The 26,789-nt window shown below is 52.7% G+C and overlaps 1 protein-coding gene across 8 annotated transcripts in view; it reads right to left on the reverse strand.

Moving 5' to 3' along the window:
- Nucleotides 1-212: 212 nt before the first annotated feature.
- The window catches only part of NUMA1 (nuclear mitotic apparatus protein 1), a 72,284-nt gene continuing 45,707 nt past the window's right edge, over nt 213-26,789 (reverse strand). For 6 of the 8 annotated variants that reach the window (XM_027039713.2, XM_027039715.2, XM_027039714.2 and 3 more), the window contains exons 4-26: nt 22,456-22,535; nt 21,286-21,368; nt 20,639-20,719; nt 18,518-18,605; nt 16,837-16,957; nt 16,161-16,318; nt 15,756-15,873; nt 15,534-15,651; nt 15,045-15,185; nt 13,444-13,566; nt 9,894-13,292; nt 9,432-9,473; nt 7,891-7,959; nt 6,407-6,517; nt 6,083-6,301; nt 5,810-5,967; nt 4,193-4,439; nt 3,109-3,337; nt 2,440-2,576; nt 1,898-2,074; nt 1,604-1,717; nt 1,293-1,514; nt 213-946 (exon numbers count right to left, since the gene is read on the reverse strand). In XM_027039713.2, the coding sequence (XP_026895514.1) occupies nt 935-946; nt 1,293-1,514; nt 1,604-1,717; nt 1,898-2,074; nt 2,440-2,576; nt 3,109-3,337; nt 4,193-4,439; nt 5,810-5,967; nt 6,083-6,301; nt 6,407-6,517; nt 7,891-7,959; nt 9,432-9,473; nt 9,894-13,292; nt 13,444-13,566; nt 15,045-15,185; nt 15,534-15,651; nt 15,756-15,873; nt 16,161-16,318; nt 16,837-16,957; nt 18,518-18,605; nt 20,639-20,719; nt 21,286-21,368; nt 22,456-22,535 (6,247 nt within the window). In that variant the 3' untranslated portion in view covers nt 213-934. The remainder of the gene's footprint in view (nt 947-1,292; nt 1,515-1,603; nt 1,718-1,897; nt 2,075-2,439; nt 2,577-3,108; nt 3,338-4,192; nt 4,440-5,809; nt 5,968-6,082; nt 6,302-6,406; nt 6,518-7,890; nt 7,960-9,431; nt 9,474-9,893; nt 13,293-13,443; nt 13,567-15,044; nt 15,186-15,533; nt 15,652-15,755; nt 15,874-16,160; nt 16,319-16,836; nt 16,958-18,517; nt 18,606-20,638; nt 20,720-21,285; nt 21,369-22,455; nt 22,536-26,789) is intronic. The other 2 variants (XM_027039717.2, XM_027039716.2) reach the window with 2 other exon arrangements.

Genomic DNA, 26,789 nt, shown 5'->3' on the forward strand with positions numbered 1-26,789 from the left:
GGGGGACTATCACTCAGAAGCTAAAGACAAAACTAAAGTCCGGGAACACGGGCCCTCAAAAAAGTGTGGGAAGATCCTGTGGCCCCAGAAAGGCCAGGAGAAGGGATTTGAGAGAAGGCAGGTAGTCTGGGACACTCGGCAGGGACAAAGATATAAATACCCTAATGAACCTAAATTTCCCTTTTCCCACACAAATCAAGACAGCTCAGCACTTAAGGGAGAAAAATAGACTTTATTTACAAGTAATAACATTTAGAAAAAGATCCATCCCTGGCCCTTAAAAACCTTCCCATCACTCCAAAATCCCACCCCACTTTTAAGTCTGGGGAAGGGGGGATGAGGTGCAGCTGAAGACTGCTCCCCTCCCACTCCCCACTGCCACCCCCAGGCATGGGGCCTATTTGTTCTGGAAAAGAGCATCTTCTGGGCAGCTGAGCCCTTGGGTGGATGGGAGCATCTCTAGGTGCACCCGCTAGGTCAATGTCCAGTCCTGGACTTCAAAAGCAAGGGCCCTGCTAGGCCCAGCCACCACGAGCAGCAGGGACCAGGGCCTGCTCCTCCAATGGTCCCTTCTGGATTCAGAGGCTGAGGAGGATGAGGCTCTTGGGCCCAGCCACTCAAAGCCAGCCTCAAGTCTGGTTGTGATGGAAAAGTGACTTTGTTCTAAGAAAACGTCAGGAGGCAAGGTAGGGAGAAGACCCAGACACTCCAGGCCTCTGGGGACAACTCAGAACACCTCAGTTCACCTAGCGAAGGCTCCTGTGAAGATCCAGGTACCAGGCTGGGGATGTGGGCAGGCATCACTGTCTGTAGGGGTTTGGCCACTGCTGGCCTGGGAGCTGAGAGAAGGCACTGAAAGGGACAGTAGAAGGAAAAGGACCAGGCGAGGTCGGCACTGAGGACACAGGTGGGGCCTCTCACTGGTCCTGGCCCTTCAGTGCTTTGCCTGAAAGAGAGAGAGACAGTCACTTGGCGGGAGACTTGTGATGCCAGCAGATACTGCTGGCCTTGAGGCCTCTTTTAGCTCCAAACCCCTCTGACTAGGATCCCTTCCTTGGTGTGACCTGGACACATCTAGCTCCAGGTTATCAGTTGCTGGCTGTGCTGAGTTGCCCTGTGTCTCCCGTCCTCAGGGAGCAGCTAGTAAGAGAGCACCTTCTCTTAGCCCACCCCCAGTGGGCTAGCTGGGCCACACAGTGGAAGCCTCCCAAGGGGTGGCCCGAGGGAGTACCCTGCTTCCACCCACTCTAAGAGTCCATCCACCCCCTTCCTTTCCCCATCAGTGCTTCCACCTTGCCCTTGGCCCGAGGGGTGGCAGTGGCGGCAGCTATGGCAGCAGCAGTGGCGGCGCTGGCTGCAGTGGTGGCGATGCGAGGAGAGCGGCGGGTCCCGCTGCGGGTGTTGGGAGAGGCCTTGGATGGGGCTTTCTTGGAGGCTCCCCTCCGCAACAGGCTATTCCCGAGCTTCTTGGGTGTGTTGAGGATGTTAAAAGCCATCGACTGGCGGCGGTCAGCCTGTCGGGGAGGGGAGGGCTGTCAAACTGGGCTGCACTTGGGCCCTGCCAGCAAGGTCCCTCTAGGATCTCCCTTCAGCCCCCACTGACCTGTTTAACAGCTGGAGCTGCTCTCTTCTGGGCCTCATTAGTGCTCTGTTTGCGCCCTTCGTGTCGGTCCCGGGGAGTCATGGGGCGTGGGAAACAGCTGGTGGCCTTCTTAGACTACGGGGAAGAAGAGTTCACATCCAAAACCAGTTGTGTGTCTCAGAGCCAAGTGGACCTTGTAAGTCAACACCACTTCCCTCCGGAAACCTCCCTTCCCAACAGTCCCTGTCCCTGCATCAAAACTCTTGGAGAGAGAAACCTGCTAGATGGAACAAAACAGGAATCAGGGTCACCTACCTCAGGGGTACCAGGGCCCTGGTGGGGCTCTGAGGAGACCCGTTTGCGCTGCTGCCGGGTAGTGATCCCCATGCCCTCGGCTATCTGGGCTGGCTGCATGCTGGCTCGGCGCAGGGTCTCCTGGGGGTCACCAGTTTTCATCTCCTCATCCGTGATGGTAGCCAGGCTCAGGGAAGGCTGGATGGGATGGAAAGAGGGGGTCAGTGCGGCAGGACCACCCTAGAACTCTTCATGGGCCCGGCGTGTGCAGCAGCTAAAGCCTTCCTGTTGCGGAAGGTCTCCCTTCCCATTGTCTTCTCTACTCAGGCCCTGCATGGTGGTCAGAGCAGAGTAGTCCCAAGCAGACCTCCTCCACAGACTCAGGCCCACCCACAGTGATTTCACCCCGAACCCCTGTCTGCCAGCTATTCCACCAGAAGCATAAGGTCACTCTGCAGCAGGCCAAAGAGCCAGGCAGGGCACTAGGGCTCGGTCAGCATGGAGCGCTGAGGGAGGAGGAGAAGAGCCAGTGTGGGTCCCGTGCAGGTGACCCCGGAGCTCACCCGGGACTCCAGGGGATAGCAGGTCTTCAAGTGTGGGGGGCATACTCGATTGCGCTGCTGCAGCTCTGCAATGCGATTCCAGTCATCCAGCTGCTCAGGCTCATCCTGGCAGGTGCCCATGTAGAAGCTATTCCTTCCTGTGGAGGGCAGGGAAACTGAAGCAGGTGGGGCTAGGAAGTAGGAAGGCCAGGAAGAGTGAGGGTAGAGGCACCAGGTCTCCCACGGGTCCTGGCCTCTTGCCAACTTTTGTGGCCACCACTCCTGTCCACCTGTCCCGTGGACTTCAAGCCCAGTAACCCAGAATCCTGCTCTGCTCCGCGTGCTCTCCCTGGGGAGGTCAAAAGAAGTCATATACCGTATGCGGAGGCTGTGACACCCTAGAGAAACTGAGGACCAGGAATTGATGACCAAAGGTCCCTGAGGCGCCCTTCTGGCACCCCTTACCACCTGAGACAGTAATGGAGGACTCCAGGCAGCAGCTGAGCATCACTGTTCCACTGGGAGTCCCAGGCTCCCTCGTGTGACCATTTCCCATTCACCCTGGCTGAGATGAACATCAGCCTGATTGCCCAGCACAGCCCCGAGGTTGCAGGGAGGAGGGGTCGGTGAGGTGCCGAAAGATAGTCAGCCTGGGGTTTTGTGTGTGTTGTGTCCCTGTGGCCCCCTCACCTGGAGGGGCCCCGCTGGATACCCCAGCCTGGGAGCGGCGAGCGGAGCTGCGAGTGGTGGGCCGGTAGCCAGGCAGGCTGAGCAGAGCAGAGTTGCCATCGTCAGGAGAGCCCAGGCGGGCTAGAGACTGGGTGGAAGAGGTGGCTCGTGGGCCAGCCTGGGAAGCAGGGGCCGACTGTGTGCTATAGAAGGATGAATTGGCGCTGTCCGGCTCTTCCACGTCTAGCTTCTGGAAGAGAGAATGGATCTGGTGGAATGGGGCCCTAACAATCCATAAAGGTGCCTCCTGTTCACTTTCCTAAATAGGGCCTCGGATCCCGCAGCAGCATGTATTCCCACTGCTTTGCAGGAATCCTTAGCTACACATCTACAAGGAATGGGCCCTGTTGCTAAGAATCCTGCACAAGGTGCCAAGGCTATCCCATTTTCATTTGAGTCTGTTAACAATCCTTTGAAAGAGGGAAGAGAGTGTGTTATCAGACAATTTTAGAATCAAGGTGCAAAAAAGTAAAGTGACCAACCCACAGATAACAGCTAGGGAGTGGCAGAGCTGGGGCTAGAATACCAGTCTCCTGAGCTAGTCATAGTCAGGCTCATCCCACAGCCTCCACTGACCCTCAGCCCAAGCTTGCCAGGGCCCTGCCCGTCTTTTAGAACTTCTGCAGCTTCTTGGGAGCCAAAGGCAGCCCACACCAAACGAACCTTCCCCACTCCCCATCCTCCTCAGAATATGGAAAACAAGGGCCAACCAGGGCCTCCAACCTAGCAGGCAGCCCTCTGGGCGGCCACAATGCATCTCAGCCACCCAGGAGGTATGCTGCAGGCACAGGGCCAGGCTGCAACTTCTCCATCTTCTCTCCTTTCAGTCTGCACGGAGTCAGTACCACACATGGAAAGAAACCAGCCTTAGATCCTTTAGGCATCCAATTCCAGCCCTGCCCCTTTCTACACAAGAGGCTGTGCTTCTTTGTAACACATGAACTAGTCAGCCCTGCCTGCCTCCAGAGGCACCCGATGGGAAAGATGCCCTTAAGAGCAAGTGAGCATCACTTGGGGCCTACAGGCCCACTCCCAGCAGCCTGACCTTGGTCATGGTGATGTTGATGATCTGAGTGGTGCGCCGACGGGCGGAGCGGGTCTTCCGGCCTGAATCCAGGAAGACGTCCCCCAGGGAGTCCAAGCTGCTCTCCAGTGGGGCCTGACCCCGAGCAGGGATGGGGGTGAAGTAGAGACTCTCAAGGGATTCTACCTTGGGGGGCAGGCGCTGGGAGATGGGGGAAGCTGGCTCTCCAGGGATGCTGGTGCCATCTGGCTGGGTTCGAGGCAGCTTGCTGTAGGAAAGAGACTTGCTGAGGTGCCATGCCTGGGGCTAAAAGGCAATTTTGTTCATCCCTTTGCTCCAAAATGACCCAATTCCTACATTTATTACAAGCAGACCAGGTCAAGCACCCCATTCTCTGATTTTTGAAAGGCATCAAGGAGAGCCCTTGCTTGACCTGGGTCCTCCCTTCACTCTCCATTTCTGGTCAGCCCATCTATCTCCATGGCTATCTGAGCTCCTTAACACTGGTCACTCTCAGCTCCACGGTGAGCATGTCCAAATGAAGTCCATCCATCTGGATCTCCTGCCTCAGGAAATGGGAGCAGCCTCCACCTGGGTCCCCAGCCATGAACATGAGCTCAATCCTACCTCTTCCCTCCAGCCCAATGCAATGGACAAGTCCAGGAGCTCACTTAACCACACGCCACGCCACTCCATTTGCATGTCCTTCCACGGTCTGCCTCCTCTCCTCTCACCTAGATTTAATGGTACCTGAGGGGAGGTGCCAGCCTGGTGACAAACAAGGACTCAAACCAGGCTGCCCGGGCTCAAGCCTGCCTCTGCCACTGTGGGACCCTGGGCAAAGGACTGCCCCTCTATGCCCCAGTTTCATCTGTTAAAGGAGATAATCACAGAACCTACCTCAGAGGATGCTGAGGGGTAAATAAATGCATTACTACTTTTTAAGTGTTTTTGTAACAGTATGGGCACATCTCAGCTTCTACATTGGTTATCGGAAAAACTTTCTAGGGGCACCTGGGAGGCTCAATCAGTTGGGTGGCCCGACTCTTGATGTCAGCTCGGGTCATGACCCCAGATTCATGGGATCAAGCCCGGCATCAGGCTCCATCCTGAGTGTGGAGATTTTCTCTCTCCCTCTATCTGTCTCCCTCACTCGTGCCCTCTCTAAAACAGAAATTTAAAAAAAAAAAAAAAAAAAAAAAAAAATCAAACTGGACCACATCTACCTTAATTTCAAGCCTTTCCAAGATCCCTCAGTGCCTTCAGGATCAAATCTAAACTTCAATGAGGAGTCTAGCCAGGCCCACCCAACCTCATTTGCCAGCCCAGCCAGGCTCTTTCTCAGCCTTTGCTCTCCTCTGTTCACGGAGCACACACACCTTCAGCTCCTCTGCAGACAGCAGGAGTGACAGCCTCCATGAAGCCCTCTCTGAGCACTCATTTCTTTTTACTCCCAGTGTGCCCTACACAAACATCTGGCCGAACACCTCGGACAGTTTCCTTAGTCTTCTCCTCTAAGAAAAAGCTCCCAGAGGGCAAAGAGACATCTTCTCAATCTCACTAGCCCCAGTGCCCAAGACACAGCCTGACACACGGTGGGCACTCAGTGAACAAGACAGAGACAGGGCACCTCCTCACCTGGTGATGGTAAGGGGAGTCCCCTCCTCACAGCTCAAATCCAAGCTGTCAATGCTCAAGTCCAGCTGAGGCTTTGCCTGGGGCTCCCGGCTCTTCAGGGCATCAGTTGCCACCTGGAACTTGCCCAGGTCTCGAAGCTGCTGGTCAGCATGGGCAACCTGAGGAGAAGAGGGACAGGGAGAGTGAAGAGAAGCCTCGGGCAGGGGCAGCCTGGGAGAGGAGAGCACAGGGGTCCGACATGACAGGGTGGAGTCCATCTGACCCGATACGCACCTGTGCCTCCAGGCTGCGCACCTGGGCAGTAAGGTGGCGGCAGGTCTGCTCAGCCTCCTTGGTCTTCAGCCCAGCCTGCTGCAGCTCCCGACCCAGCCGTTCGGCTTCAGCCCGCAGCTCCTTGTTCTCCTTCTGTAGCTGCTCCAGGCCCCGTAGCTGCTCCTGCAGCTCTTGGTTCTGCTGCTTCTTGGCATCATAGTGGGTCTTAGCTTTCTCCATCTACGCGGGCACACAGAACAAGTGGGGCGGTGGGGGTGGGGGGGAGGCAGGGACTGGAGGGCAGCAGGGCGAGGAAGCAGTGGGCCAGGGCTGGGGGCGCCTCACCTGCAGCTTATAGTGCTCAGCTGCCTGCTCCTTCTGGTTCAGCTGGGCCTGCAGCTCGTTCAGCTGGGCCTGGAGGCGTTGAGCCTCTTGCTGGCTCTCCCCTCCCTGGGCCTGGAACGCATGACAACGCTGATCAGGGTGGCTGGTCTGGCTAGTGCACCCAAATCCACAGACCTGCCCTAACCTCCTGGGTTCCATGGTGTCTTCAGACTCCTGCAGACCCTCTCAGGACTCGCACAAAAAATCCTTTTACCCCCGCCCCTAGCACCTACTCTACTGGCATACCACACACCCTTCAAGGTCCACATTCTGCAGAAGCTTTCCCTGTCTGGCTAATGCCATTTCTGGCAGAGTTCTGACAGCCCTATCTTTGCCTTCTTTGCACCCAGGAACAAACTGTCTCATTCTCTCTCCATGAGTAGTCTCCCCAAGGAGGAAGGGGGCTGATCCTCAGGGAACACTTGGGTGCAAAGCTAGGCACTTGGCACATGAGCTCTCAGAGGACACGGGAACTCTTGTTCTCCTCACTACTGCTCCGGGAAGTAACTTCATCTGTTTCAGAGGTGAAGAAACTGAGCTCAGAGATTTAAACAAATTGACCGGGGTCATAGCAGAGTAAGATCTGAACCTTGTTCCACCCAACTTCAAAGGCTGTGTGGGCTTTTATGATGCTGCACTGCCTCCTATGCAGACCACAAACTCCTTGGGAGCAGGGGCCATGTCCAGTTCTCGGTGCCCCCTGTGATGCCAGTGAGCAGAGCACTTAGCTTGTAGAAGACAATGGACTACCCGGCCTTCTCTCTCCTACATCTCCTAGCACCGAGAAGGCCCCAAAATGGAGAAGCAGCATCTGTTTATCACACGATTATGGCATGAAAATGAAGTTCTGCTCCCAGCTCCTGTGACCCACCACGGGGCTTTAGTGCCACAGGTGCCTAATTCCTCTGCCCCTAAGTAAAAGCTGTGAAGACTGAACTGCAGAAAAGCAGGTATTAAACCAAAAAGGTGATGCTGTTGAAACCATGACAAATATTAAGTTACAGTGCAGTATTAAACATTGTTGACAATCCTCAAAGCTAGGCTGTCTAGAGCAGCACTACCCAAAGAACTTTCTACAGGAATGGAAATGTTCTGTATCTGCCCTGTCCGATACGGTAGCCACTAGCCGTACGTAGCTACTAAGCAAGGGAAATGTGGCTAGCGTGACTGAGGACCTCAATTTTTAATTTAGTTTAAATAACCACACATGACTAGGGGCAACTAGTGGACAGCGAAGGCCTGAGCGATGGGAGCCACCCCAGTCTTCCCTTGAAAGCTCTAAGAAGGCACATACAGGGGCTCCTGAGCCACAGGCAGGTGTAAAGCTGCCATGCCAGGCCCGCCTCTGCCCCCATACCCACTACAGCCCAAGGGCTCACAGAGCCCCTTCCCTCCCCGATTCTCGCTCTGAGGCTGACAAGATGGCCCATCCCCCACTGTCCCACCTTCAACTTCTGTTGCTGCACCTTACTGGCTTGGTCATGGTCAGCTAACTTCTTACTCAGTTCTTCCACCTGGAACAGGGGAGGAAGAGAAGAGAAAACTCAGGAGGCCTTCCCCTCGATATTCAGAGAAATTAGAGGTTTTCCCCAGATAAATCCCCAGTGTTCCTAGAAGAAACTCTGGTCCTTTCTCTGGCCTCCATTTAGGGATTTATCCCTGCGGTGCAGGCTGGTTGGCAGGACCTAAGGGAGGTGACCCAACACACAGGTGCTGCCAGAGCCACTGCCCATGCTCACCTCCACCCCCGGCCTGCAGAGACAGGCCTGCCGGAGCCCCACAGCCTCCAGATTCAACAGAATTGACTCTGGGGAACTGACACCTCACTACCACCCTACTACTTACTGCCACCATTCACAGCCCCAAGCTTCCCAGGCTGGGGACAGGAACAAGGGACCGAGTCTATAACTAGCAGACAAGGATGAATACCCAACACTCCTCCCCAAAAGTGCCAAGGCACACAGATGCTCAGACCTCTTCCCAATATCCACAGGCTGTGAGGGCTGGTGCTAGCAATGCAGCTGCTGCGGTTAGCACTGGGAAGCAGACAGGGGCAGCCCTCAGACCCAAAGCCCACCCCACTCCCACAGAGAAGAGAAAAGGGAGTGGGGTGGAGAGGGAGCAGAACAGCCCAAGCCCTGCTGGCTCCTCCAGGCATTCCAGGAGCTCAAGCATGAACAGCAAAGACAAGAGGCAGGAGCTCCATTGCTGACTGTTTGCTATTCGGTCTGACTGTCCCCATCATCTCAGGCTCCCTGGAGGAGGCGGGCAATGGAAGGAGAGGAGGGCCCGATTCCTCAGCAGGCCTGAGGTGACAGGAGTAGGAGGGATGGTGGAGAAACCAGTGTGACAGCCTTGACGTCTAGGGCAGCACAGGGAGATCCTTGTGAGGGCCAGGCAGCCAGACAATGCCACCTCCTGTCTCTCGTCAAGCTTGGCCTTCCTGCTCCCAGGCAGCTCGATTTCATGCTCCAGGTTAAAGCCCCAGAGGGTGATGGGCAGGTGTCCTGAGCTCACAACCCTCCCTGACCTGTGAGGGCTGCTTTCATGTCACCTTTACGGCTTCTGCAGGAAAGAAGGGGGCTGTGTGTTAAGCAAGGCCCACGGTCACTCTGCTGTTACTCTTAGTTCGGCATCCAAACTGGGAACAGGACTTGGAGATTTGGGAATCCCAAGGACTGCCGGTCACCAGTTCGGACATGGGAAAGATGAAGCCTACCCTACCCCTCATCCCTGACAGACAGATGAGAGAAAAGGACAGGAGAAGGATGGAGAGGCCGACCTGGGATGGGTGGAATGAGGCCCAAGAGAGGGCCCAGCACACCACACTCCTGGGCAGCCCGGGCCTGGACTCCATGGCTTGACCCTGCCCCCTTCACAAACAGTTCACAACAGGAGCAGGCGGAGGCAAGCTGCAGCCGGGGTCATGCACTGAGATGGGTCACCGCTTAAGCAGCCAGCATTTAGCGGGGACCCCAGGCATTACCTGCTTAGTTTGCTCTCTCTGAAATACCTCTAGCTGTTCCACCTGTGCATGGGGGAGGAGCAACGAAGACAGAGTGAGATGGGGGCCAAAAAGACACTAGCCCTGCTGCCAGGCTGACCTCGCTGTGGCTCTGATACTTTCCTTCAAGGAATTAGATTTCTAGTAATCGTTTTTAAATGCCAGTTTGTCTCATTCTAGTCCCCAGTGGCTCCTGGATCCTCCACTGCAGGTACGCCTCCCTAGCATAGTGTGCCTCTAGAACGGGCTGATGGCCTTCACAGCTGGACTCTCAAAGGACGGAGCCTTCAAGGAAGGGGAAGCTATTGATGTCTTCTTTAGGACGGTAGGGGGCAACATACTTCAACTCTGCCAGCCACCCGGTAAGGGAGGGGAGACCAGAAGGAACATTGTTCCCTCTCTCAGGTCCAATCTTTGCAGGCAAGTTTGAGCTGGGTATCTTACCTGGGCAGTGAGTTTCTGCCTCTCATCCTGGAACCGCTGCCTCTCCTCCAGGACCTTGACCTTGGCACTCTCGTACTTGGCAGTCATCACCTCCAGCTCCCGGGCCGTGTTTTGTGCTTCCCGCTGCATCTCAGCCAGACGGGTCTCGGCATCAGCACGCACGGCTGCCAGCTCTTGGCCATGCTTCTCCCTGGCCTGGTCCAGCTCCACTTCCAGAAATTGCCGGCCAAGGCTGGCCCGCTCGCCCAGCCCCCGGTTCTCCTCTGCCAGCAGGCCATGAGCCTTCTTCAGCATGCTCAGCTGCTCTGCATAGCTGGCCTTCTCAGCCCGCAGCTGCTGAGCTGCTCGCTCTTGCTCCGCCAACTTCTGCCGCAGGGGCACCAGCTCCCCGAGCTCCCGCTGGGCTCGCATCAGCTCTGCCCGCAGCCCGCCGGCCGCCTGCTTGCTTTGCTCCAGCTCCTCACGATGGCGTTTCTCAGCGGCTGCCTGCTCAGCCTGCAGCTGCTGGCACAGGTGCTTGGCGGGCAGCAGCTCGCTCACCAGAGCCTGAGTGCTGGTGTGCTCAAGCTGTAGGGCAGAAAGGGCCTGCTCCTTCTGGAAGAACTTCTCCTGCCATGCCTTTAATTCTTGGCCCAACTCCTCCGCTCGCTCTGCCTGTGAGGCCAGCTCCTGCCGCAGGCTCTCTGAAGCCACCCGCTGTTTCTCTGCCTCCTCCCGGAGGGTCTGGACCTCCTCCCGCAGAGCAGAGCTGCGTTCGGCGGCCCTGGCGCTGTTGCTGGCCGTCTCTGCCTGGAGCAGACGCAGCCTCTCCTCTAGCTTCTGGCTCTTCTCGGACTCAGCTATGACCAGCCGCTTCAACTCCTTGCTCTCACCCTCTTTCTCCAGGACCTGGCGGTTCAGGATAGAGACCTCCTCTTCCAAGCTGCTGATGAGGCTGTTTTTCCTCTCCGCCTCCTGCTGGCCCCGGGTCACTTGCGTCTTCCACTCATCCTCAGCCTTGCTGTGGTCTTGGGCCTTGGCGCGGAGGGTGGCCAGCTCCCTTTGGGCTGCAGCTAAGGTGTCCTGACTGCGCCCCAGCTCCTGGGCCTTCTCCTCTAACCGGCCCTGCAAGGCCTCCAGAGCACCGGCCTGCTCAGCGCGGGAGGTGCGCTCATGCTCCAGGCTGCGCTCCAGGCCGGAGGCCTTCTCCTGGTGCTCCCGGCACTGCTGCTCCAGCTTGCTCACCTCTGCCTGCAGAACCTGCAGCTCAGGACCTTTTCGCTTGCTCTCTCCAGTAGCCTCAGACTGTGCTCCTGACCCAGAAGGGTCTTTTCCGCTGGCCATTCCTAAAGACTGTTGGCGCTCCTCCTCTTTCTTAGCCAGCTGTTCCTTCAGTCGCTCCACAGTCTGCTGAAGCTCCCCGAGCTCTGTTCTCTGGGCTGCCTCCTGCCCACGAAGCTTGGCCAGCTCCTGATCCTTTCCTTCCTTTTCCATCAGGGCGTGGGCCAGGGCTTCCTGCAGGGTAGCAAACTCCACACGCTGTTCATTGAGGGCATTCTGCAGCCGCATCTCCAGCTCCGCCTTGGCGGCCTTCTCCAGGGCCAGATCGGCTTGGGCCCGGCCCCGCTCCTGGGTCAGACGGGCCACCTCCCTCTCCTGCTGCCCACGCTCCTCCTGCTGCTGGCCCTGGCTCTCCATCAGCGCAGCCCGCAGTCTCTCTAGTTCACTGCCCATCTGCTCTGCCTCCCGCTCCATGGCCTGCAGTGCAGCCTGCGTGCTGCAGAACGGGCGTCCCTGCCGCTCTTCCGGCCACTCTGACCCTCTGTCTCCTGCCCTCAGGGGCTCCTTGAGTACCTCGCGGGAGGCTGATTCCTGCTGCTCCCCTGTCTTGCGCACTAAGGCCTCCAGGCGGGCCACCTCCTTGCTGGTGGCGGCCATCTTCTCTTGCAGAGCGGAGAGATCGTCTGCAAGCTTCTGGGCCCTGACCTCCTTCTCCTGGACCTGCTGGAGAGCCCTGGCCAGGTTGGCATGGAGCTGAGCTACCTCACTCTGCTGCCGGCTTATCTGGAGCTCACTGTGGGCCTCTATCCCTGCCACCTTCTCCTTGGCCTCCTGTAGTTCCTGGCGGGCCTTCTCACATTCCTCCTTCAGGGTCATCAGCTGCTCCTGGAACATGGCACCGTACTGTGCCTCCTCCTGCTGGCTGTCCTCGTACCGCTCGCGCCAGGTGGCCACCTCCTTGGCAAGCTGTTCACACTCCCCCTCAGCTTCGCGCTGGGAGGCTATGGCCTCTGCCAGTTCCTGCCGCAGGGCTTCCGCCTCGGCCTGATGGGCCTCCCCAAGCTGCCGTAATCGGGCCTCCAGCCCCTTGCGCCCAGCCCGCTCTTCTTCTAGCTCCTTCCGCTCCTGCTTATGCTGTTCCACCAGGCACCGGGTCTCCACCTCCAGCTTGGAGATATGACGCTGCTGCTCCTCCAGGGCATCTGCAGCCCTGCGCTTCTCCTCTTCCAGGCTGCCCTTGGTGATTTTCAAGGACTCCTCAAGAGCCCGGACCTGCTCCTGGAACTGGCCCTTCTCCTGGGCCACCCTTTCTCGCTCAGCTGCTTTTTGTTGCTCAGACCTTAGTTGGGCCTTTAGCTCTACCACCTGGGCCTGGGTCTCACTCTGCTCCTGGCGGGCTGCCTCAACACAGGCATGGAGTTCCTCCACTTTTTGGCTCAGCTCTGCCTTCTCCTGCTGGGCCTGAGTCACCGAGGACTGGGCACTGTCCCGGGCTTCCTTAGCAGCCTGAAGTTGCTGTTGCAGGACCTCTAGCTTGGCAGTCTTCTCCTTCTCCAATACTTCCAGCTGCTGGAGGGCCAAATCCCTCTCCCTTAAAGAGGCCTGCCGCTCCTCAGCTGCAGCGGCCAGTCGCTGGGCATGGTCTCGCCTGGTTGCCTCCTGCTCCTGGGCAGCTTCCTCTAACAGCTTCTCCTTTTGCTTCAGGCTGCTGCTCAGCTGCTCCACCTGCTGGCGGAGGCCCTGAGAGGCCTGTTCTTGCTGCTGGAGGCTCTGCGCTAGCTGGGCCTGCTCCTTTTTGGCCTGCTGCTTCAGGCCAGCCAGTTCTTGATCCTGCTGCTGGAGAGTGGCTTTGAGGGTGGTGAGCTCAGCAGTCAGCGTGGTCACCCGGGCAGACAACCGAGCCTCCTGAGCCTGAGAGGCCTGCTCCACGTCTTCTTTGGCCTGGCTGAGGTTGGACAGGGAGCCCTGCAGCTCGGCAATCAGGCCAGCCAGCTGCTGCTTTTCTTCTTCAAAGTGGCCCCGCTCAGCAAGCAGCTTGGCTTCCCGCTGGCCCTGCTCGGTCTCTAGAGCCTCCACCCTGGCTCGGAGCTGGGTGTTGTCCGCAGCGAGAGAGGCCGCTTCCTGCTTCAGGGTTTCCAGCTGGTGAGATAAAGAGACCAAGAGGATGAACACGACTCCTCAATCACCGTGGCCCCCGTGAGAACTAAGGAACAGGAACCTGAATGTACCAAGCACGGGTCCACACGAGCCCTGGCACACAGGTCCTACTGCTGCTCCTGTGCGTTCCTACCTGCAAGACGTCACCCAGCACTTCGCCCTTCTCCCGGGGTGGGTTCTCCCGCAGCTGGGCCAAATGTTCTTCCAGCTGTGAAAGTTTTCCCTGAAGGATTTCATTCTTTTCTTCAAGGCATTTCTGACAGTAAACAAGAGCCTCATGTGAACAGAGGTGGGACAGGCACCATGTTACCAACAAAATAGGGAGCCCTATCACCCTGTTATCAAGATCTCTTAGGGCACCTGGGTGGCTCAGTCGATTAAGTGTATGACTTCGGCTCAGGTGGTGATCTTGTTTGTGGGTTTGAGCACGTTGGGGTCTGCGTGGACAGCTCAGAGCCTGCTTGGAATCCTCTATCCCCCCTCTCTCTCTGCCCCTCCCCTACTTGTGCTCTTGCTCTCTCTCAAAAATAAACAAACATTAAAAAAAAAAAAAATTCTCCCAGGACACCTGGGTGGCTCAGTCAGTTGAGCGTCTGACTTCAGCTCGGTCATGATCTCACATCTCATGAGTTCGCTCCCCCCATTGAGCTCTGCACTGACAGCCTGGAGCCTGCTTAGAATTCTATGTCTCCTTCTCTCTCTGTCCCTCCCCCACGTGTGTGCTGTCTCTCTCAAAAATAAACAAACACTGAAAACAAAAAACTCCTGTTCCCCTGACCTAGGAAAAAACTCAGAAACCATGGACCTGGGATCATGAGAGACCTGATTTTCTAACCCTAATTTCAGGGCTGAATTAAATCATGTGACTTGCTAATAGTTTCTTCTGCCAGGCCACTGAGTTCACTTCACATTTCCTTACTTTAAAAAAAAAATTCTTTTTTTCCTTACTATATACCCTTCCTTAGACAAGTCTGGGCTCCCAGATTATCCAGACACTCACCAGCTTAAAAATATCCCCAGCCTTCCTGGGCATGAACAGCAGCAACCATAGCACCTCCCACCCTCAGCCCCTCTTCCTCCCACTGCTCACTAAGCAGCCGCCAGGACTATGCTGGGTCCTCTCTGAATTCATAATCCACCTGACAGAGATGGGAGGTAGCTATTGCTGTCCCTCTTTTGCAGATCAAGATCTGAAGCTCAGATATTAAGTGCCTTCCCCTAGGGCTACAGGTTAATAAATGGTAGATTTGGGTTCTTAAAAACAGCAGTAAAAATAATAGTGGGGCACCTGGCTGGCTCAGTTGGTAGAGCATGCAACTCTTGACATTAGGGTTGTCAGTTCAAGCCCCACACTGGGTGTAGAGATTACTTAAAAGTAAAATTAAAAAAAATAGTAACTAATTCACTGGTAACTTACTTCTCATCACACAATAAATGCAGTATCTTACAATGGTTAATGAGGCAGCTACTTGTTATCCTTCCCATTTTACACAAAGCATGCTTAGAGAGAAAAGAGATCAAATAACTTGTCCAAGAACCACACCTTGTAAACAGCAAAGATAAGACTCAAAGGTGGTACATTGGACTTAAGCTCACATCTTCCCAATACGGCGCACTATTAACCTTCAAGAGGAGACAGCTTAATTCCCAAAGGCCCCAAAGAATAGAGCGGTAAATGGAACTTTGAACAGGCAGCCAAGACTGTGGCCCTGACACCCCAAAGCAGAAGGTTACCTTGTCCTGCAGGGCTGTGCTGAGCTCCTTCTCAAGGTGGGCCTGTTTCTCCACCCACTCTCGAGTGGCTTTGCTGTGCTCTTCTGTCAGCTCATTGAGGGCACCCTGTAGTTGCTGCAGGTGACTGGCAAACTCCCGCAGCTGGGACAGACAAGTGGGAGTCCCCATCACCCAAGGTCAAAACTAGTACCACCACTGCTGTTTGTTTCCCAAACTCCAGGGGCTGTAGGTGTCCGACTATCTAACCCTGCTCAAACCAATTACAACCAATCATATCTTTAACTCAAGACTCAAAATTTAGGGCCACAACCCCGTCCCTGGCAGCAGCCAATTATGGGACAAGGAAAGGGCCAAAGTATGCAGGTCTCTGCAGAGACTGGAGCATAGGACAGATGCCAGGACATTCTTCTCAACCCTCTCTTCGAGAATCCTCAAGACTAACTCAGCCCCACGGATCGTCAAGTGGGGACTACACCCCCCAACCCTCACCTTAAAGGAAAGGTCCCCATTCTCCTCAGAAAGCTGGTTAATTTTGCGATCCATCTGGCTCTTCTCTGTCTTCAGGTCCTGACACTGCTTCAGAGTCTCATGGAGACGCACAGTGAGGCTGTGAGGGAGTGGGGCAGTTAGAAAAGACGGTAGCACCCTCACTGCCACCCCATGGGTACAGAGTGGGGTGTGGAGCTGGGAAGGAAGCAGGCAGAATTATACCTCTCATTCTTGCCACGGAGCTCCTCAAGCTCCCTGGGCTCCGATGGGCTGGCCGCCTGCTTCTCGTTGAGCAGAGCCAGGCGGTCAATGCGCTGCTGCATCACAGCTATCTGCGCATCTGCTCCCGAGGAGGGGAAAGGAGGAGAGTGGAGAGTCAGCAAAGAACTAAGGGGAAGAAAGAAGGAGGAGGTGGCATCCAATCTAAGGGAAGGGGAGGATGGGGCCAAGGGCAGCACCAGATTCCAGGTCAGCCTGACTGGCCCATGGCTGAGCCCCAAGCTCCAGAGCCAGCAGAACAAACAGAGAACAGAGGGGCTGTTCCTCACACAAGCCCAGCACTTCCCCGGATGAAAATCCCCAATGCTGCCCATTCACACACCACCTGCCAACATGCCAGGCGCCTACCCTTCTCAGTAAGGAGCTTGCGGTTCTCAGCCAGCTCCAGCTCCAGCTCATCTCTATTATTTCTCTCATCGGCGAGCTGCTTCTTCAGCCGTCTCATCTGGAATTGTGGGGTTTGCAGAATGTCGCCCATAGGGGAGGCTGGAGAACCTGAGAGGAAGCTGAAGAAGGAGACGCCATGGTCAGAGCCTGAAGTGTGAGGCTGAAGAGAAGAGCAACAGGCAGGGATGGGCAAGCAGGGCTCTAGGGATGTGAGCACTGGCTGGGAAGCTAAGCACCTCTGCTGTGTTGATAGGGCTATCTCATGCCTCATGACTGACCTTGAGAAAGCTTTTCTTCTCCCTTCTCCTAGCCTCAATTTCAATTTCCTTGTCCAAAAAAAAAAAAAAAAAATTACCCTCACCTCTGCAGAGCTGCACTGAGAAAAGGGACTTTAGCATCGTCTCCAAGGAAGAAAGGAATTCCATAAACAGGGAACACAGCCTTTGAGGCCTTCTGCTAAAAATGGATGCCAACCAATTCCCCTAATTAATACTGGGGCAGGTGAGAACATCTACAGCATACTCTAAGCGCTGTCTGATGACGTAACAGGTTGGTGAACAGCGTTAGCTTCTAGAATGCAGGGATTTGAAGACTGGATGTTGAGGCCCCACCCAAGGAGAGGAGGCCCAGCACATACTTGTTCCCACTGGAAGAGGCAACCTTCTGTAGCTCTAGGAAGCGAATCTCCCTTTTGGCCTGGTGGCTGGGTGGGGACAGCTCTTCGGAGATGGTGCTGGAGCAGGTGGAAGGGACAGGAGCTAGGGCAAGGAGCAAACCAACCATATAGAGATTAATAGAGGGAAAAGATTTGCATCTTTATACAAGTTGAGAACTTGCCTTAGTGGAAGTGGATCCACAGACAATTATATGTAAGCTATAGAAGGAGGCCACCAGGCAGCATCTGAAACCTGGCGTCTGGGTTAGCCAGAGGTCAGTGTCCCTAAGCCTAGTCAAGCAAGTGGCTTCCGTTTCCACAGCTCAGCAAGTGCTCAAGGAGAGCACAGGAGAGTGAGGGTGTCCTCCCTGCTTAGCGACTGGACCAAGTGCTCATGCTTTCCCCCCCATCCAACACTGCAGAGGCAGCTTGGGAGCCTTGAGCAGGATCTCCTCTTCTCAGCCCACCAACCCTCTCAGATGAGAGCCGATGGCCTTTCTCAACTCCTCCACTCTAAAATCTTGTCCTGCCAACAAAACCCCTTTCTCAAAACCTCCTCCCCTCCCATGGCTCCCACGACTACCTTCACATGGCTCTCCTACCCCTAAACACCCATTCCTAGTCTCCCTATCTGCCCCTCCCTCCTACACCCACAATCTAAGCTCCCAGAGTTCTGATGACGCCTCCCTGTGCTGCCCACAGTGCCCATGGCTTCAATGGTCATCCACACACTGACCTGTACACCCATAACCTGGCCCAGAACCCTCACCTACATTCTAGACTCATACTTCCAACATCTCCATCTGAAGGGCTGAAGAGGAACGTGAATATGAGGAACATCAAATTCAGTGGCTGGAAAGAGAACCTGCCTCGACCCACTTCTTACATCCCATTGTCATTAGATACCCTCTTCACCAGAAGACAGGGGGAGCTCTCACCCTTTCTACTGTACTTCCAGAAGGCATTTGGTAGATCACGTACCTCTCTGTTCTAGCACTCACTCTTCATACTTACTGATTTATGCATCTGCCTTCCCACCTAGAACATGAACTTCATAGGGGGAAAAGCCATTTTTTTTAGGCATTACTCCCAGCTTCTAAGCCTAGAGTAGCAACTGCTTAAAAAATAAAAAACAGGGATGCCTGGGTGGCTCCAGTGGGTTGAGTGTCCGACTTTGGCTCAGGTCATAGTCTCACAATTCGTGGGTTTGAGCCCAGCATCAGGCTCTGTGCTGACAGCTCAGACCCTGGAGCCTGCTTCGGATTCTGTGTCTCCCTCTCTCTCTGCCCCTTGTGCATGCGCTCGCGCACGCGCCCTCGCTCTCTCTCTCTCTCTCTCTCTCTCTCAAAAATAAACATTAAAAAAAAATTGTTTTAATAAAAAAAAAAGGTATGTGTGAAGTGCTCAAGGACAACCTAACAGAGACGAGATCACATGTAACGTCCTGCTCAGGCACCGCCAGGCAGCAGGAGAAGCTCAGTAGGAACTGGGATGGTGGCAATGTGGCCCAGAAATCAACCTATTCCAATTACACACACTTTTCCTGAGCACAAACTCTGCCTGGTTGGGACCTGAAACAAACCCCCACGGCGTTTCTCAACAATTTGGGGTCCTAGCAGTGCCTAGTTCAGACAGGGCATCCTCAGGAATGGGCCCTACTTACCTTTCTGCAAGAAGTTCTCTAGGTCCTCATTCAGGTTTAGCCCATCCTCATGGTCCAGCACAAATTTGAGAATGACTGCTAACTCAGCCTGGACCAGAGAGAGAGAAGAAGAGCATCACTTTAGGTGCTAGGGAGGTTTGAAGAGATGAAGGGCACCACACCAGCAGTGTCAGCCCCAGGAGCTGCTGGAGCCCAGTCTTCCTCTCAAAGCCTAAAGCCCCCCCCCAGTCCAGCTGAGAACATTCTACTAGAGACACATTGCCCTGCTGGCTCCCGCCCTCTCGGTTCCCCTGAAGATGACCCAGGGTCAGAAAGAGTTCCCACCTGACTTCACTCCTGACCACAAAAAAGAAAATGGGCAAAGACAGTAGTGCAGATGGAAAGCTTTTATACGTAACTATGTTGCCCTCTTCCAAAGGACCCTCACTATTGTTCTCTGAGTGAGAACACCTCCAGGGCTCATCCAAAGTTTACCCACCAGCTCAGCTGTAAAATCAGCCCTTCTCTGAGTTCCAAAGCTACAGAGTTGATTGGACTTTTCTGGCCAGCCTGCTATATAGTTCCTTATATTTTAGAATTTCTGTTTCTGGGGCATCTGGGTGGCTCAGTCCATTAAGGGTCTGACTCCTGATTTTGGCTCAGGTTATGACCTCACAGTTCGTGGAATCAAGCCCAGTGCTGGGCTCTGCGTTGACAGCACGGAGCCTGCTTGGGATTCTCTCTCCCCCCTCTCTCGGCCCCTCCCCTGCTCATACACACTCTCTCCCAAAATAAATAAATGGACTTTAAAAACAAACAAAAAAGAATTTGTTTCTACCAGGTCTGTGGCCAGCTTGCAGCAGAGAAAAGGTTAAACGAAGGAGACACCCATCCTTCCCATGCCACAACAACCTCAACCTCAGAGGAGAGCCATGAGCTAAATGAGTATAAAATGAGATGATTCAACATTTTTACCACTATGTGAAAGGCCACAGCTCTCTAGGCACTGCCCATGCCCACCCCACACCCCCCCCCGCCCCAGTCACCTATATTACCCACTGTGGCATCCCAGCTCCTCCTGCTCTGGGAAATAAAGGACAGCTGCTCATACAGGAAGCAAAGCCAACATCAGACCCTTCCAGGCAGGTAGTTCCTGGAAACCAGGTCATTCCCTCTATAGTGAAGCAAATGCACTTAGAGACCAAGTAGAGGAGGGGAGAGAAGGTAACAGCTCTGAGCTAAACGGTCATGACGGACAAAGATATTCTCTCTCACTAATCCCTCCCATTAGAGGAAAGGAGGAAACACATGGAATGACAGTTTGTGTAAAAATATACACTCACAATTTCTACATATTATCCCAACACAGGAGAGTTACCACTAGAGTTTACAACCACAGTTAAATATATGAACATGAATGGGGCACCTGGGTGGCTCAGTGGGTTAAGCATCTGACTCTGAGCTTCGGCTCAGGTCATGATCTCATGGTTTAGAAGTTCATGGGGCGCCTGGGTGGCTCAGTCAGTCGGTTAAACATCAGACTTCGGCTCAGGTCATGATCTCACGGTCTGTGAGTTCGAGCCCCGCGTCGGGCTGTGCTGACCGCTCAGAGCCTAGAGCCTGTTTCAAATTCTGTGTCTCCCTCTCTCTCTGACCCTCCCCTGTTCATGCTCTGTCTCTGTCTCAAAAATAAATAAACGTTAAAAAAAAAAATTAAAAAAAAAAAAAAAGTTCAAATCTGATAGCACAGAGCCTGCTTGGGATTCTCTCTCTCTCTCTCTCTCTCTCTCTCTCTCTCTCTCTCTGCCCCTCCACTACTCATACTCTTGCTCTCTCAAAATAAATAAACATTAAAAAAATACACACACACACACACACACACACACACACACACACACAAAAGGACTTGGAAGTAGATCTCTTAAAAGTTAGCAGTTAGCTGTCTCTGGAAATGAGATTAGAAGCAATTGTTATTTCCCTCTTTTGCGCTTTTCAATATTTTCCAGACATCCTATAAAGAATGGCTGGAATTGCTACAACCTAATTTTTTAAAAGAACAATATACGTTGTTGAAAGAAAACCAATGGAGTAGGGTGAAGCACGAGCTAGGCCCACCAGGTGTGGTGGAGACACAGGGCTTACCTGAATCTTATATTCAAATTGTTCCCAGTCCCTGGGACTTTTGGAGCTCATGGTGGAGTGGTATAACAGCAACATGGTCATCTAGAAGCCAAACAGAAGACAGTCACTGAGCAGGACTGTCTCTCTTCTCAGTGCTCCCCTCTCTGGAATGTTCTGGGGACTCTGAACTATTCCAGAGGCTCTTCCAAAGCTCCTAGAACTCAGTAGCCCCAGGTCCCTGCCCTTAACTGCACCAGGAAACACCTGATTGAGGACTTACTGCCCACTGTACAAAAAGCCTGGTGTACAACTGAATTCCTGGACTCATGGAACCTAACTACAAAGCTTAAACTACCCTCTATGGGCCAGCACCCAGAAACAGGAAGTGGAGGGAATGAAAGAGACTGAGCTAAAAAGAAGACTATGACACCTGGGTGAGGCCCAATGCCTGCCACGTCTTCATTGAGGCTCACAGTAATAGTCTAGTAATCTCTGTCATAGGGCATGGGCTCTGAGACTCCTTGGGCTAAATCAGCATCTGCCTCAGCCAGATGGCTGACCTCTAACCTCCATGAGCCCCAGAAATAAAGTACTCATCACCAAGAGAAGGCCTGGCAGGTCCAACTGGTGCCACCCTCCCACCCCCACATCCGATATCCCATAGATACCTTGGCCAATTCCAGCTCTGACCCTTCCATCACCTTCTGCACAGACACCAGGCATTCTGGAGAAGAGGGATGTTTTCGGTTTTCTGTAAAGATGACAATGTAGAAAACAGGGTGAACTTCCTGGACACAATTCCTGAGATCATGAGAATACCTCAAAGTAGAACAAAATCACCGTCTCTGGTGGGGCTAGGAGACATAAGTCTCCTTGCTCCTATGTCCTCTCTCCCCCAACACACACATTTCCACCTGAAGTTAGTTCTATCCTAGGTCAGCCCAAGGACTACAGGGATAGTTCAAGAAAAAAGCAGGCTAGGAATTCACAGCAGCACTGGGACATGACGTTGCACTCACCCACCCAATGCATCAACTCCTGCTCAGCACCACAGAGAAGGAACCAGAGATTCCAGGTCACTCTAGGGTCTTATTCCAAGTAAGGTCGTAGAGGAAGCCTGAAGCTGAGTTAGATCAGGAGGACTAGGGACACCTGGTTCTTCTGCTGTTATGCCAACTATCAATTAACCTTTGCTTTATCTAAATCTATTATCACCTTTCCCATAACTCTCCTGAGGGGGTGATGGCTGATAGCTCCTGTGTCAAAGAGGACTCTGTGTCCATGACTGTACAAGGGAGGGGAACTGACACTGTGCTAACTTTACATCTGTTCTTACGACCTATCAACCTTAAGAGCAATTATTCCATCTTATAGACAAAAAACCTACGTCCAGAAAGGCCATACAAGCTGTGAATAGAAGAGCCAAGACCTCAACCTAAATCTGCCTCTGCCCCATCTATTGCCTAGGTAATTAATTCAAAATCATCCAGGGGAATGTTTTTCTTACAAGGGAAAGAGGATAACATGGATCCATCCCTCTCCTCCAACTCCTTGCATTGGGGGGGGCGGGGAGCCCAAGGTGATGAGTCCTAAAAACTGACTCTCTGGCTCTACCTGGATCTTAGAGATGGGCTCTGGGACTGAAGGGACACTCTTCTTCCCTGACGGCATAAGCATCACCAGACCCAGGGAAACAGTTATATTCATCTCTGTGGTACAGAGTCAGCAGCCTTGAGCCTCTGCACCTCCAGACACCTGTGAGCTGGTTCCTCTGGATTCCCAAAGTCCTGGGAGTTGAGGAAGCAGCTCCTTCTCAGCTAGGTAAGAAAGGTGCTTACTTTGCAAAAAACTGCACACAAAGTCCAGTCTCTCTGGTACCGGCTGTTGCAGGATTTGCTGCCCCTCATCAGTGCCGTGGCTAGAAAAAGAACAAGTATCAGGACCAGAGTACTAAGCAATCCTTCCCCCCTCACTACTCCATTCCATGCCACCTGCCCCTTCCTTCAGGTTTGGTCTGCACTGGATCCGGGAGAGATGCTGGTGGCAGGGGAGAAGATACCAAGACACCATTTGGTCAGAAGGAACGGTGTGGTGGGTGAGAAGTGGGAACTTGAGGCAGGAGGTCCTTCTGGAAAAAACTCTGCCACCCTCTTCATGAATATGAAAGGCTCTGTGGGAAGGGGGCCGAGGGGAGAGGACGAAGATGACGGAGACAAAGGGGAAGCTAGGTTCAGTAGCCTGGAATGGCTTAACTGTAAAAGGTCAGAAAGCCTGGGAAACACAGTGAGAGTAAGACAAATGATGGAAAGGGAAAAACAAGTCAAAGAACTGAAAGAACCGGAGGGAATTCCCAAGGCTCTGAAGGGACAGGGCAAAGTTCAACACAACAGATCAAAGGCTGAGATGGCTAAGGCCAAGGGACAACACTCAAGTGGCTGGGTATTGCTGCGCTGGTCTGTTTAACTGGAAGGGCAGGCTACATGCTGAGAGAGCTATGGGGAGAGGGAGGCAGCAGGGGGAGCCCTCACACAGCCCAGGCCCCTGGTGCTCAGGCTAACTGCCCTGTCAACCTCACTGGGGAATAGCTTCACTAGAAGTCAGAAAGCAGACTTTTCTCCTTGGGCTTCTATGGCTGGAGATACTAATTAAAGGGGCCTCTTGTTCCTCAACCTCCAGATTCTACTGAATGTTCCAGGTTTCAGTCAACTTTCTGGAGGGCAGGGAGGGCCTGAGAACCAGAGAACTTAGCAGTGCCGGACATCCTGCAAAGCATAAGCAGCACCCAAGCCAAGACCACGAATGTACCTCCCTCCCTCTCCCACGTGATTACAAAGGATTCTTCCAAGTGAACCCCCCACGAGCCATTTTCTGGATAGCTGGTGTGTGATTAGGGACTCCTACAAAGCCATCAGGAGATGCCAATCTCCTCCCAGGCTCCTAAAAGAGCCATCTTCCCTACCTACCCACAATCTGGAACATTGTGACTCCTTGCCTCAGCACAGAGCAGTAATTTCCCTAAGTGTACTCCATTAGATAAAAAACAAAGAGGGTTCTCAGGTTAAATGTTTGAGAAACGCTGGGTTAAACCAAACCGAGCATTTTCTAAAGAAAAGGATATAACGTGAATTATTTCCTAAACCTGTCTGACCACAAAACCTCTTTTTCCCCCCACTAAGCCCCTAGGATAAGTAAAGTTACATGGAATATGGTTTAAACATGCTGGACCTGGAACAATCCAGCCCATCCTTTAAAAGTGAGTTCAGGGGCGCCTGGGTGGCTCAGTCAGTTAAGCGTCCAACTTCAGCTCAGGTTATGATCCCGTGGTTTGTGGGTTTGAGTCCCGCTTTGGGCTCTGTGCTGACAGCTCAGAGCCTGGAGCCTGCTTGAGATCCTGGGTCTCCCTCTCTCTCTGACCCTCACTTGCATGCTCTCTCTCTCAAAAGTAAACATTAGAAAAATTTTTTTTAAAAAGTGAGTTCAAGTCTTATCCACAACCACTACCAGTCATGACTCCTTCCTCCCCCTCAGGACTTTCTGCAGCACTGATTGATACAACAGCATCACTTACAAATGACCCCTCTAACTGTGTGACCTGAAAGCTAGGGTACAGGAGGTACTCAGTACATATGGGTTGACTAACAGATGAAGGATGCTTTAGAACAGGAAGAGGAGAGGTCAAGGTCAGTAACACAAATGTCAGAGCTTTAGGTTTTCTGGCAAAATGACTCTACTACACTTTGCTAGTCAAGTCTCACAGGTATCAGAGATGGGACAGCCTTTTTGCTTCAGGCTATTCTCACACAGAACAGAAAGGGAAACTTGATAGAGGGGCTGATGTCAATGTATTTTCCCAGAGAGAAGGCCAAGTGGCCAAAGAACAAGACCTGTTCAAGCCCCACAGCTGCTATCTGCCACCAACCCTGCCATCCTCCACGGCCTTCCCTGGAGAACCAGCATCTGATTTAGGTTAGCAACAGTAGCATCATCCACAATGAAAAAGCCAGAACACGTTCACCAAGAACACATCTGTCTTCCCAAAGGAAGCTGATTTGCACTGGCCTGGATCCGAGATGGAGATTAGGGTTAACATGGAATTTCAACAACCCATCCCCTCCACCGCGTGCGCGCGCACACACGCACACACATGTATTTGTGTTCTCTCTCCCTCCTCTCTTACCCTCCCTACACCTTCACTTCTCCTAGTCTAAGGCTCAGGCAGTGCATTAGAAGACAACTTGGAAAATGTGCATCTTGAATTTATAACCCTCCCAGTGAAAATTTCCCACCAGGTTACCAAGCTACAGTTGCTAAACCAAGGATACACATGCTTACCTCTTGGACATTTCTACTGCTCTTGTCATTAAGCCAAGGAAATTGACCTCCTCAAAAACAAATGCTCCTTGATCTATTTTTTCCCCAAGATTTTATTTTTTTAAGTAATCTCTACCCCCAAAGTGGGACTCAAACTCATGACCCCGAAATCAAGAGTTGCATGTTCCAATGACTGAGCCAACCAAGCATCCCACCTTGATCTATTCTTAAGTCAAGAACAAAAACAAAAACAAACACACATACCAAAAACCATGCTACACCCTACTGTACCTTTACAACACAAAGAGCATCACACCTGGCTGCCCATATTTTCATGACATTAAAATTAAATAGTAGGCTTAGGTATCGTCAGCCTAATGATTTTACCAGCCACTGATGTTAACTGTGTAGATCTACCACTTCATTAGGGTTTGAAAGATAATTCCTTTCACTAAGAACTGCAAAAGGCTATATTACTCGGCAATCAAAAAGAATGAAATCTTGCCATGTGCAACTACGTGGATGGAACCGGAAGGTATTATGCTAAGTGAAATTAGTCAGAGAAAGACAAATATCATATGACTTCACTCATATGAGGACTTTAAGAGACAAAACAGAACAACATAAGGGAAGGAAAACAAAAATAATAGAAAAACAGAGAGGGAGACAAAACAGAAGAGACTCATGGAGAACAAACAGAGGGTTACTGGAGGGGTTGTGGGAGGGGGAATGGGATAAATAGGTAAGGGGCACTAAGGAATCTACTCCTAAAATCATTGTTGCACTATATGCTAACTAATTTGGATGTAAATTAAAAAAAATAAAATTTAAATTAAAAAAAAAAGAATTGCAAAATGCTAACTTATAGGTGGTACATAATTCTCCTATGAAGAATCTGTGCAAAAACAAGAAAACAACAACAAAAAACCCTTCAGCTAATCAAGCTTGGATCTAATTACCAGTTTACAGGCAACAAGGTTGGGTTGGGGGTGGAGGTGGCAGGGGTGGGGGAGGGGGGCGACGGCGGGGAGAACAAGTTGAGCAGTACCATGATACAATTAATAAAATCAAGGGATGCCTGGGTGGCTCAACTGGTTAAGTGTCCGACTTCGTCTCAGGCCAGGATTGTGGTTTGTGGGTTCGAACCCCACATCGGGCTCTGTGCTGACGGCTCAGAGCCTGGAGCCTGCTTTGGTTTCTCTGTCTCCCTCCCTCTGCCCCTCCCCTGCTCGCTCGCTCTCTCCCTCCCTCAAAAATAAACATTAAAAAAATTTTTTTAGGGGTGCCTGGGTGGCTCAGTCAGTTAAGTGTCCAACTTCAGCTCAGGTCATGATCTTACAGTTCATGAGCTCGAGTCCTGTGTCAGGCTCTGTGTTGATATCTCAGAGCCTAGAGCCTGCCTCAGATTTTGTGTCTCCCTGTCTCTGGGCCTCCCCCGCTAATTTTCTCTCTCTCTCAAAAATAATAAGCATTAAAAAAATTTAATTTTTTTAATAAAAAATAAAATAAAATCCAGAACTTAGGAAATTCTACAGGATCCGGGAAGAAAAAAAATAGGGTAGGTATGGAGTTAGAAATGAGTAGGAAACAAGACTGGTGGGAGGAGATGAGTCCCTGATCAAAGTTCTTCAATGCCAAGGCTGGAGATTTTAGATTTCAACCTCCTGGCAATAAAGAGTCCATCCCTGAGCCACCAGCTGTGGGGCACCACAATGAAAGAAGGACTGGAGGAAGAAGGTTCCTGAGGTCACATGAACAGGAATGCCCTGGGAATACGCACAGATTAGAGCAGAACCAAGCCACGAGGGCCAGGTATCCAGAGTGAGGCAGAGATGTGAGAAGTCTTCTAAAGGACAAAATG

This window comes from Acinonyx jubatus, chromosome D1 (assembly GCF_027475565.1).
Source record: "Acinonyx jubatus isolate Ajub_Pintada_27869175 chromosome D1, VMU_Ajub_asm_v1.0, whole genome shotgun sequence".
NCBI classification, from domain to species: Eukaryota; Metazoa; Chordata; class Mammalia; order Carnivora; family Felidae; genus Acinonyx; species Acinonyx jubatus.